Genomic DNA, 13,183 nt, shown 5'->3' on the forward strand with positions numbered 1-13,183 from the left:
ACAACGCCTTGGTCCTTGGTCCTATTTCAGTTGCTCCGGGTAGGTTCCTTTAATCTGGTGCACTGCTTCGCGCCTTCACCCTCGAATCCTCTGGTTGACAGTGGATGGCTCTTGGTCCGGGATGAGAGGTTCCTTCCTTCGTGTCAGGATGCTCAGCGTGGCTTTGCTCGAACTTGAGCTTATACTCTTACCAAATGTAAAGGTCCCGTGTGAGGGCGCCAGTTACAATTTCAGCTGGTGGAGTTTCTTTTTAAAAAAGGGAATCACACCTGCTGTCAAGGGAGTCTAAATCAGAACTGACTTTATTTGTTGCTCGAAATGAATTTACAATAAAATGCTTATTCTACAAAAACCTACACCTGGCGACAAGTCGATCGGACGATCGATTGCGCTTGCCTAACTCAGCACTAAATGTGTACTTTGGTGCCATGTGTATCTGCGTGTAACTTACATGCTAGCAGGAGGGACTGATCGCAACAGAGTTCTTCTTGGTAGTAGTGTTGTGATCGACGGCGACGAGCTCGAGGTGGTAGAGGAATTTGTCTACCTTGGCTCGTTGATAACAACTGATAACAACAACAGCCGTGAAATTCGAAGACGCATTGTCAATGGAAGTCGTGCCTACTATGGGCTCCGCAAATCCTTGAGGTCCAGCAAACTCCGACCCCGTATGAAGTGTACCATGTATAAATCCCTAATTCGACCGGTTGTTCTCTATGGGCACGAAGCATGGACGATGCTTGAAGAGGACTCACAAGCGCTTGGAGTGCTCAGAACAGTATACGGTGGTGTACAGGAAAGCGGAGTATGGAGAAGGAGAATGAACCACGAACTGGCGCAACTCTACGGCGAACCCAGCATTCAGAAAGTCGCCAAGGCTGGACGAGTGCGATGGGCAGGGCATGTTGCAAGATTGCCGGACAGCAGCCCCGCAAAGATGGTGTTCGCATCGAATCCGGTAGGAACAAGAAGGAGAGGAGCCCAGCGAGCGAGGTGGTTGGACCAGGTGGAGCAGGACTTGGCAAGAATCGGTGCAGCCGGGAGTTGGAGAACTGCAGCCATGGATCGGGATTATTGGCGAAAATTTGTGAAGAAGATCTAATCTCTCATAGGGATGTAGTTTAATCTATAATCTATATATATATAAAAATGGAGTGATGTCTGTCTGTCTGTCTGATTCTTATAGACTCTGAAACTACTGAACCGATCGACATGAAAATTGGTATGTAGGGGTTTTTGGGGCCGGGGAAGATTTTCGTGATATTTTGAGACCCCTCCCCCCTCTCTAAGGGGGGGCTGCCATACAAATGAAACACAAATTTCTGCATTACTCGGAAATTAACCAAGCAAACGAAACCAAAGTTGGCATGTGAAAGTTTTAGGGTGCAATAAATGTTTCTATGATGGTTAGACAGTCCTTCCCCCACTCAAAGGGGGGGCTGCCATACAAATGAAACACAAATTTCTGCATTACTCGAGAATTAATCAAGCAAATGAAACCAAATTTGGCATGTGGAGGTTTTAGGATGCAATAAATGTTTCTATGGTGTTAAGATACTCCTTCCCCCTCTCTTAGAGGGGGCTGCCATACAAATGAAACACAAATTTCTGCATTACTCGAGAATTAATCAAGCAAATGAAACCAAATTTGGCATGTGGAGGTTTTAGGATGCAATAAATGTTTCTATGGTGATAAGATACTCCTTCCCCCTCTCTTAGAGAACTCCTTCCCCCTCTCTTAGAGGGGGTTGCCGTACAAATGAAACACAAATTTTTGCATTACCCGAGAATTCAAGCAAATTAAACCAAATTAGGCATATGGAAACTTTAGGGTGCAATGAATGTTTCTATGGTGGTTAGATACCCCTCCCCCCTCTCTTAGGGGTGGCTGCCATACAAATAAAACACAAATTTCTGCATTACTCGAGAATTAATCAAGTAAATGGGCGGGACGAAGTTTGCCGGGTTAGCTAGTTATAAATAAATAAATAAAATACTCGCGCAAATGGTCTCCCAGACCGACAATCAATAATTTTGTTTTAAAGAGGATGAATTAATTGACTTTAAAAACTGAGTGAAGATGAAGAACACATGTTAATAGAGTATCACGTTTTCTGCAAGGAATATTGAACAGATTTTCTTCTGTTAAGAACTTAATAACAGAAAAGGTTACAATTATGATTTTTGGGGATATATTGAAATAATTTTAATATTAGTTAAGAAAAAGTAAATACAGGTCGGACTCGATTATCCGGAGGATCGATTATCCGAAATTTTAGACTCGATCATGGTGGAGTATTTTGGTTTTGATTTTTTTATCGAAAATTTTGAATAATTTGTTGATATACTTTATAAATATGATTATTTGAACAAATTTGTACGAAGCTAGATAGAGGAAAGGGGTTGGTCAATACAACTAGTTTCGATTATCTCCAGTAGATTTATATACGTTGGAAATTCCAAATTTAAATGAATACATCGATTTAATATTTAAACATACCTAATATGATAATTTAATGAAACATGGATGTAGTTAGGATGAGCAGGGTCTGTTTAGTATGTTTTAATTCGGTTATGCACAGGGCATCATATATAATATGATCTTTCGAATAATCATGGATGTAGTAAAGAAAAGTAAAAGTTGGGGTAGGAGTGTTGAAATTGTTGCAAAAAATACAAAATAAGTGATAAATCTTTGAATCCGCTTGGATAGTCCTTTGATTTATTGGATTCTTAAAATATGTCTATTTAGCATCTTCATATGTTACGATATTATCGCAGAATAGATTTAATTTAATTTGATTTTTTTCTTGAAAATTATTATTTATTTCGGTTCGAATAATATTTTGGTTCATGAGCTGTAACAAGGCAATGATTTTTTTTTGAATTTCAAAACATTACTGCTTCCTTATGGGGCACTAGTCAATTTGTGGCTAAGATACTGCATTATACAAATAAGTCAGCATTATTCATACGCACTAAGTGCCACGTTTTGATTGGTCCAATTTGTGCTCACCAAACGGCTCCGGCCAAAAGGAGTAACCAAAGTAACAGCACCAAACCTTTCACTAAAGAGTTTGGGAGAAAGACGACACTCACCTTGCCGAGCAGATCGATAAAGTTGTCCCCCCAGTGGCGTGGATAGTGCGGCTGGGTGTTGAGAACGTTCTTCACCTCGACCAGTGGCGTCGCCGAGTGCACCACAAACGGGCGCATTCCGGAGCGCATCTCGTACGCCACGACGCCGAGGGACCACCAGTCCACCGGGTAGCTGTAGCCGGCTGAGGACAGAAGAAGGGAAAAAAGATATTAATTACGAGTGATGATGAAATAGGTAATAGTAGCTGCACCCCCTTAGCGTACGCGGCAACGTGTCAAATTTGGTTAGTTTTTCCTAGTTTTCACGTTGATCGGTCCAGTAGTTTTTGAGCCTTTATAGTACATACAAACTGGTTTATATCGGAACTGGATTCCACCGAGACTTCATGATAACTGATTTGCATCGTTTTACTTCTCAAAACGACTCCCAACCGGATGTAAAAAACACAAACAATGTTGGAGCAATATCAACAGATCGTTATCCATTGTACAATAGATACTGAATATACATATAACTTTGTTTAAACGCATTGAATACATCCTCCGGCATTGACGAGTTCTACCAATGTCTACATGCACAACAGTTTGGTTTCTGTCTGCCGCGTCACAGATTTTCGCAGAATTTTGTCCCACCAAATTCGTAATCCGCTAGCCCGGACTCGGGCTAGGGTCCAATACACCACTCGATATGGGCGTATGCTGAGAACACATCTGCGACACCGATTCTGCTTGTTTTCCGAGAGCTCATTGTTCGAACTTATGCATGTCGGACCGTTAGTTAGGAAAATAGTTTTTTATTGATAGTGCAACTCGTGGCCTCACCCCTTGTGTGGATACTGTGAAACTCGTGGAAAGTTTTCCGTTGACAATGGTTCCATGGCAGCAAAAATGCTGCTGCCACCAGCAAGCAGAAATTCCACTCTCCCTCAATCACGGAATGAACGAGTTTGCCGCTGTTGATACCCGGCAGCAGCAGCAGCAACAACAAACGGATGGAAATGCAAATGAAGCAAATTTCGTGAGTGTATGAGCTCTGGTGGAAGGTTCACGGGAAAAAATACGGGAGTGATATTTTTTCCCACTTTGACATACTTCACACCGGGAGCCGGGAGTTGAATTAATGAAGTGAGCTAATTAAGAACGGGATTTTGGGCGCCATTCATCATTTGCTGCCATTTTCGACATTTCGTGTACGGAATGCCGAAGTACATCATCGCATCAAGCAACAGTGAATTTTTGGTATAGACTGATAAGTGTATATTTATTTATTTTAGCTTAACGTCTTTACAACATAACATGGATAAGTGTGTAACGGGCCGATATTAATTTTGCTTTCGATTTTTGGTGAAATATCATCATCATTTTTGAATGACTAAACAAAAACCAGTACTGATAATTATGAAGACAACGAAATTATTTCAATTTATTTTGTTTGTCACTTAATTATTGATTTGAGCTTTGTCAACAGATAAAGTATTAATCCCAATGACTAAAACAATTTCTTCTTGCACTACACATATTAATTGAAACCTCTACGGAAACAACACTTTGTAATGGGAAACATTAGAGTCGTCGTGACACATCGTAGCATCGATAGAAGATTCGTCACATCCTCTGCATGAGATCGTTAGATCCGTAATTCGTGCGTGAGTGACGGTTGTGCGGGAAAAAATACGAGTGTAAATTCCGGCGGCGACTAGTTATGTTAGCTATACCCAACATACGGCCCGCGGCCCAATTTATTGAGTATGAACAAGTTGTTCACAATGTCTCAGAATTCACCATTCATCAGTCATCCAGCTAGGGACAAGACGGCAGCGAGGTTTCCCAAATGGTGGCGTCACCGCGTCGATTTTCATATCGTCTGATGAAGAGTGCTTCTGTATTTTAGCACCGCATCATTTCTGCATCTGTACTGGGGTGCAGGTTTCAAATTTCGAAAATGAGAGCGTTTAGTTTGGGGTGGAAGGATTTGAGCGTTAATATCTTTTTGCCGGCTGATCGAAGTTGTATGATAATCACTTTCTATATCATACAATTGAGCAATCATACATGCACCATATACTATGGTGCATGTATGATTGCTCAAAACCTTTCCAAACCAGTTTTGAAAAACTATTGAAATAAAAAAATCTATTAATCTTTATTGAAGTCAAGATTGTTAGCCGTTGGTGTATGTTGGCGAATGGCCGTGAATAAATATTGTGCTCGTCCTAAACAACCTCAGTTTACCGTGTTGCACGAATGTGCAAATTATTTCGCCTCAGAATATGCGCGAAGTAAGCATAATGCAAAGCTTGCAATGACGGGCAGGAGCACAACAGAAAAGAAATATTGAATAGGACGTGCCACGTCGTGCATTGGAAATGAGGATACAAATCTCGTGTATTGTTCTCGCGAGTACAATAACGGATCATGAATCACCCATCATCTACTGTTTCGTTAAACCACGCGAACCAATCGAACCCGGGTTAAAAGTGGCGCCAAATCGCAGCGCATTTCAAATGGGATGAGAAGAAGATAAGAGATAATCGATAAACTACATGGTTATTCAGTAAGTTTAGTGTTTCAGTTCTGCTCTAGACAACGAGCAATTAACAGTACATGTTCATTTTGAGAGTTGATTTGGAAATCTGCACAAAATGGCGTTTTATTGCTTCGCAAACACACACTCAGCTTGAACACCTCCCTTCTTTATTTTTTGGAAACTTGTTGTGGCGCTTCTGAAAAAAGGTTGAGTACCGCTGGTTTATAATCTATAGGGTTTTCCATTTCGAGCTTCCGGAAGTATACAGCCCTGCGCTGACAACCGTTTGACATAGCTGTCAACCAAAGCGTCATATCGTTAGTTGAATGTCTGCCATTTTACAATATATATACTATAAATATGATGAAAAACCGGCAAATGTTTTTCGAGCATTACGGACGGATTTTGATCGTCATGGATGGCCTACAGAGCACACAATCGCTAATGTAGTGCGTAAATTCGAACAAACTGGATCCGTAGCGGATATTGTGAGACCTGTGCATCATCGTAATGTGCGTTCGGCCGAAAATATTGCTGCTGTTGCTGCCAGTGTGGAGGAAGACCCGAATGTTTCGATTCCACGGCGTGTTCAGCAATAGGGCTTGTCAAACACATCATTGTGGCGAATTTTGCTTTTGGACTTGCATCTACATCCATATAAAGTCCAACTGGTACAGAAATTAGAGCGTGGTGACCATGGAATGCGTCGGGCATACGTCGATTGGGTGAACGAACAACAGCAACAAAATGCTGAATTTTCGCATCAAATTTTCTTCAGCGATGAGGCACATTTCGAGCTCGGTGGCTATGTGAACACCCAAAATTTCCGTATATGGGGCTCAGAAAATCCACACGTGATTGTTGAGAGGCCATTGCATCCGCCAAAAGTCACTGTTTGGTGCGCATTATGGTCTGGTGGAATCATCGGGCCGTATTTCTTTGAAAATGAGGACGGCGAGACGGTAACTGTGAATGGTGAGCGCTATGGCCGCATGTTAACCGATTTTTTTTGCCACAAATTGAAGATATGGATACGGATGACATGTGGTTTCAGCAGGACGGCGCCACGTGCCACACAACACGACCGAACATGGCCATATTGCGAACGAAATTTGAGGGACGCATAATTTCGCGTTTTGTTGATGCCAATTGGCCGTCCAGATCATGCGATTTGAACCCGCTAGACTTTTTTTTGTGGGGTTATGCGAAAGACCGTGTCTATGCCAACTCTCCACAAACTCTTGAACATTTGAAAGACAACATTCGTGAAGTTATGACCGAGATACCGCCCCATATGTGCCGAAAAGTCATCGAAAATTACCTGTTCCGGATCAAGGTGTGCGAGGAAGCCCTAGGTGGACATTTGAATGATGTTGTATTTCACACATAATGGCATAAACCACACTTTAATTTGAAATGAAAGTTTCATCGAAATTCGAATTCTAAGTGTGTGTGGAATGTTCAACCCGATGTAGTATACAATTTCTATCACTTTGGGGCACTTGTGATATATTTCGGAATGAAAGAACTCAGGCACATTCCACTAATATAAATATCACTATATTCTTAGTTCCGTCCTCGCGTGCATTCGACACTTGTTAACTTGATTGGTTGGAAATGTAAAAGACCTGTTGCTTGCATTCGACATGTACTTTTTATAATGCTTAAACTAAAACTCTACACAAGGTAGCTTCTATTCTAGAGGAGGAGGAGCCAGCAAGGAAATATGTGAGCGCGTTCGATTGGTTCGAACGGGTCAATACGGAGAACAAAAGGGTAGTGGTTGTTTCTGTGTGTTGTCATTTCACACTTGGTTGAAGTGGGTTAGTTCTGCATAATGTTACGCTGCAAGGGTGAGTGGTTGTTATTTAATATTATCGTATGCAGCTGTGAGCTTGTGACATAAAAATGCATTTGGCCTACAAACATGTATGACGATAATTTATGGCGTGGGAATGAATTTGTGGGAATAGGATCGTTGGGATTTTATGACAAGTGGGAAAGGATAATGGTAATAGGTTATCCCGCTACACCATCCCTCTTTGGGAGAATGATGTAACCGGGTGGAATCATTTATTATTATTATATTCATTATTATTGGGTGTTATAGCTTCTCCTCTTACATATGGTTATCTAACTATATTTACAGGTTGTGATAAATTCGTAAATTTAATTATATAGTGTATTTAATTTATAATAGTTTTAATTTGTTCTGTGATGCTTATTGTATAATATTTGTATTTAATGATTGTCGATAATTATGATGATAATAACAGTGATGATTTTAATAATAATTATAATTGGGAAATAATTGAGTAAAAATGAACTTAATCTCTGATACGTACCAAATTTCTAATACCCCCTTCCCCCTAACGGAGGAGGGAATTATAAGTAATTAATCTATTTTTATGTACAGTATGAGTGTTTTGGGTTTTCTCATCTAATAATGTCGCGTTTGGGTGATTTATTGATATGACCTTGTATGGTCCTTGATATACCTTGTCTAGTTTTCTTCTGTTTTCGTTAGTCATCATAACTAAATCATTCTCATGTATTTGTATTGGGTTTGTATCTTTCTGCTGATCTTCACGACGCTTTTGTTTGATTCTGTCAATTATTTCTTTTGCTGATTTTGTTGCCGTTTTGAGTTTGAATTGTAATTCTTTATGATATTGCTCGATATTGTATACGGGTTCAATGTGTGATTTTAGGTTGTATGGCAGTGTTGCGTTTCTGCCGAAAACTAATTCAAAAGGTGTGTATGAAAAATCTGTATGCGGAGTGGTGTTGTAACAGAATGCGTAGTAAGGCAACCAATCATCCCAGTCGCTCTGCGATGGGTTGATGAATTGTCTCACGTATTCATTAAGACAACGATGGTTTCTTTCTAAACTTCCGATTGATTGCGGGTGATAGGGGGTAGAAAATTTTTGTTGAATTTGGAGTAATTTTGAAATATTGTCAAATAATTCATTCTTGTATTCGGTTCCTTGATCAGTTTGAACAATTGACGGAGTACCGTATACGAGAATGCAATTTTCTATAAATGCTCTCGCTATTGTGGATGCTTGTTTGTCTGGGGTTGGTTTTATTATTACGTATTTGGAGAGGTTACATTGGATAGTTAATGCATATCTATTTCCTGAATTAGATTTGTTAAAAGGTCCGATAGTGTCAATAGATACACAATCAAAAGGTTTTTCTGGGGTGGGTATTTTTATAAAGTTTTCCTTGGTCGGGGTTTTGTGTTTATTTTGTTTGCATTGTATACAATTTCTAACATATTCATAAATTTCTGATTTCATTTTGCTCCAGGAATAGAGTCTACTGAGCTTTTTATATAATCGATTGGCACCTATATGTCCTCCAATTGGTGCATCATGATAATTTTTCAGGATTTTTAATTTTTCTTCTTGGCTTTCTATCACACGCTTGGGTGTGTAGAGCACTATTTGCAAGTCTTTTAGCGAGTCGTTACAAGTCTTCTTGAAGAATTGAACGCTGCATAATTGGAATATCACGCTTGATAACGCTAGAGCTATCGCGCTTATTCTTAATTTTTTGGCCATATTTTCAACTTTCTGTAATAGATTCCCTAAGGTCTCTTTCGAGTTGCTTGCAATTTTTGTATTTGTCGACATTAATTCTTTGAATCCTGTTTTATTTTTAATTGCGCATTTCATATTATTAAATTCATTCTCGCTAGCGTTTTCATTATCTTCGAGTGCGCGTCCGCATTGAAGTTTGGGTAGTTTTTCCCATTCGGTTGGTTCAACTGCCTCGTATACTTTGAGTTGATCAGGCTCATTGACATCGAGTACAGTGTTATTATTCAAATGTTCGTATTCCGTCTGATTCATATTTTGTTCTTTTCTTGTCATTGCTCTCGTTTGAACGGCTAGGACGTTTATTGTTTTCAAAGTTTCAGAATCAATTGCTATTCGTGATAATGCGTCGGCAGTTACGTTTAGTTTTCCTTGTACATATTGTACGTCAAAATTAAATTCCTCTAAATCTAGTCTCATTCGTGTTAATTTGGAAGATGGATTCTTCATTGAAAAAAGGTAAACAAGCGGTCTGTGGTCTGTTTTTACCGTGAATTTTCTTCCGTATAAGTATGGTCTAAAGAATGTTATTGCCCAATGAATGGCAGTAAGTTCCTGTTCAATTGTTGATTTATTTGCTTCACCTTTGGTGAAGGCTTTACTTGCGTAAGCGATCGGTAATTCGATTCCATCGCAATCTTGGGCCAATACTGCGCCACAGGCAGTCTTTGATGCATCGGTTATTAGTGTGAATTCTTTTTTAAAATCGGGAAATTGTAAAATTGTGGGAGAAATCAGTGCTGATTTTAAAGAATTGAATGCTTGCTGACATTCAGAGCTCCAATCGAAGACTGCATTTTTTCGAAGGAGTTTGTTTAAGGGATGCGCAATTTGGGCAAAATTTTTAATAAATCTTCTATAATAGTTGCAAAAAGCAACGAATCGACGGACTTCATCCGATGTGTTTGGTGTAGGGTAATTTAATATGACTGAAAATTTTGATTTATCTGGTTGGATGCCAGATGCGGATATATTATGACCTAGGTATGTGACATCTGGTCTAAAGAATGAGCATTTTGCGGGGTTAAGTTTCAAATTATATTTTTGGAGTTGTTTAAAAACTTTTTCCAAATTACTTAAATGATGATTTATGGAACATCCGACTACTATAATGTCGTCGATGTAAAGGAAAGCACACTCTGGTGGTAAGCCGCTGAGTGCAATTGTCATCATTCTTTGGAAGCTGTTTGGGGAAATATTTAATCCGAAAGGTAGTCTATTGAATTCGAAATGACCGTTTGAAGTAGAGAATGCTGTTAGTTTTTTGGAATTTTCGTCAAGTTCTATTTGGTGGAAACCTGACATTAGGTCTAGAGTAGTAAAGTATTTGGCTCTTCCTAAATGATCGAGTATTTCATCTATTCTTGGAAGGGGAAATTTATCTGGTGTAATTTTTTTGTTGAGCTGGCGAAAGTCTACCACTAATCGCCACTTTTTATCTTGTGTATTAGATTTTTTTGGCACTAAAAGTATAGGGGAATTATATGGAGAGGTTGATGGTTGGATGATTCTATTTTCTAACATATTTGATATTTGTTTATTTATTTCTGTTATTTGGGCCTCTGGAGTTCGATAATTTTTTATGTAGACGGGGTTTTTGTCGTTGAGTTGAATGTTTTGTTTATAAAAGTTGTTGGTAGTTAAGAAGTCATCTTTTAAAGCGAATATTTCGTTATAGTTTCTGCAGAGATTTATCAGTTTGTGTTGGGCTTCACGGGGAGTGTTAGTTAGATTTAATTCTTCAGTTAATTTTGGTATACGATTAGGGTTGTTAGTTGTGTTGTGGTTGATTGTAAAATGTGTTAACGGTTGGGTTAGTGGCTTGAAATTTTTGGGTAGAAGTATTTCAGACGTATTGGTATTAATGATTTTAACGAATTGTGTTTTAGAGTTAACTATGGAATTTGCGCAAAATACTCCAGGTTTGATTTCTTGAGAAATTATGACAGTGTCTTCTTTTATATGTGGAATTTTTATTTCTTTGATAATCTGGCATCTGGGGGGGATGACTAGATGATCGTCCCATGTGTCATGGATCGGTACTTCTAGATTAGTCTCATTGAAGAAAAAGGATAGTAACCATGTCTTCAAACACAGATTACATTCATATTTTGTTAAAAAGTCTTTTCCTAGAATGCCGTCAGCTGTAATTGGGAATTGTTTATTCACCAAATGGAATTGGTGTGGAATTTTATTATTTTCTATAAGTAGACTAGTGTTGGTACTACCTATTGTTTCAAGTTTGCCTTCGGTCACGCCGTTTATTATGCATGTATTATTTTTGTTAATTTTCTGGGTACGTTTGATCAAATTTTCCTTTAGGATTGATATATCTGCCCCTGTATCAAGAATAAGAACGCATGGTTGTTCGCACATGCTTAATTTAACTATAATAAACATTGAACAAGTAATATTTAGGTTGAAAATATTTGATGTTGATTTCGGTTTTCCTCCTGTTCTTCGTCCGACAACGCGCGGAGGTTCGCAGCCGGGTTTTCGGAGTTTTCCGCAATTCTAATGAAATGTTGCGGTCTGTTGTAATAGTTTTGGCTGCCATTGCCTCTAAAGTTTCTGTTTTGGTTAGGGAAATTCTGTTGATGATATTGGCGATTTTGGTTAAAATTTTGGTTTTGTTGAGGTTGATTATTGAATCTACCACCTCTTCCTCTATAGTTATTAAAATTTCTACTACGATTGTTCTGGTTGAAACGGTTAGGATGCGGGTAGGGCGGTTGTCGCTGCCCGCGATTGTAAATAAGCACATTTGCTGATTTGGTTGTCAGCGATTTATATTTATTGACCTTCTCCACTGCGTCAGCTATGCTGGTGAAGGTTCCCGCACGTAATATAGTTTTTAATTCGGGGTTATCAATGCCTTCAATGAGGGCATCGATTCCTGCTTGGCAAGCGAGTTTTGCTGCTCGTTGCGGTGGTGTCTCTTCCTTGATGTGTAAATCGATGAGTTGTTCGGTCAGCTCTTCAACTTCCTTACATAATTCGTCTGCTGACTGTTTTTTTATAGACTTCAACTTCGCTAATATGCTGTCGGCGCTAGTCTTTGATATACATGTAGTTTTTAAATTTGTTAGCAGTGAAGGTATATCCACGCTATTATTAATTGCTCTTCGGGCCTTTTTGTCGAGTCTGGTCAGTAGAAATTGATATACCAACGCTTTGTTTGCGCTGGGGGAGATTTCATTTAATAGTGTGGCTGCACTGATGAACATATCGAGTCCATCAGGTGAGCCGTCGTAGATTGGCACCATTGCGGCTGCCTCTTTGTAATCGAATTTGGACATTTTCGGTTTTTGTATTCCAACAACGAACAATATCGCAAGAGCTACTTCTTTGAAAGTTTTTTGTTTAATGATAATGTTTATTTTATTTCTAATATCTTGATATATTAGATTAGCATTTTCGGCAAGCAATAACAATTCTTCAGCCTCTTTATTGTGTACGAGAGGGTCTACTATTGTTTTAATATCTTCAGCTAATTTTTCAGCTTCTGCGAGCTTGGTTCTCAATGTAGCTTTTCTTAACTTTTTAGTTTGCTCGGATCGCAGTGATTTTGCAATTACTTGTAATTTCTGTATTTTGTTTTCTATTAAACTTGCCATTAAATTAAAGGCGAAATTTTTTTTATTTCTGTTTTTGTTGATGTCTACAACAAGTAGTCTTACAGCTTAGCACATATTTTACATGAACATTTTGTGTTTTTTTTTTTTTTTTTTTCATTAACAATTTTTACTTCAAAAAATTTTTTTTTTCATATTTTACATCTTATAATTGACTTACCATCTCTGTCGGCGGTATCCTACTACAGTATCAGTAAGGCTGAGCTTTGTGAAAGGTGTCACATAGATGGTTGCTCCATGGATGTCTTCAATTTTGATATTGAAACCTCTTTTCGGCTGCTTCGGGTGTTGCTTCCTATATTGCCGCCATCCGATTT

General features: G+C 38.8%; 1 protein-coding gene across 2 annotated transcripts in view; it reads right to left on the reverse strand.

The window, feature by feature from the left end:
- Positions 1 to 13,183, reverse strand: part of LOC129774059 (serine/threonine-protein kinase 32B) — a 384,143-nt gene that overhangs the window by 33,204 nt on the left and 337,756 nt on the right. For both annotated transcript variants that reach the window (XM_055777758.1, XM_055777762.1), the window contains one exon: positions 3,100 to 3,281. In XM_055777758.1, the coding sequence (XP_055633733.1) occupies positions 3,100 to 3,281 (182 nt within the window). The remainder of the gene's footprint in view (positions 1 to 3,099; positions 3,282 to 13,183) is intronic.

This window comes from Toxorhynchites rutilus, chromosome 1, assembly GCF_029784135.1.
Source record: "Toxorhynchites rutilus septentrionalis strain SRP chromosome 1, ASM2978413v1, whole genome shotgun sequence".
Taxonomy (NCBI): domain Eukaryota; kingdom Metazoa; phylum Arthropoda; class Insecta; order Diptera; family Culicidae; genus Toxorhynchites; species Toxorhynchites rutilus.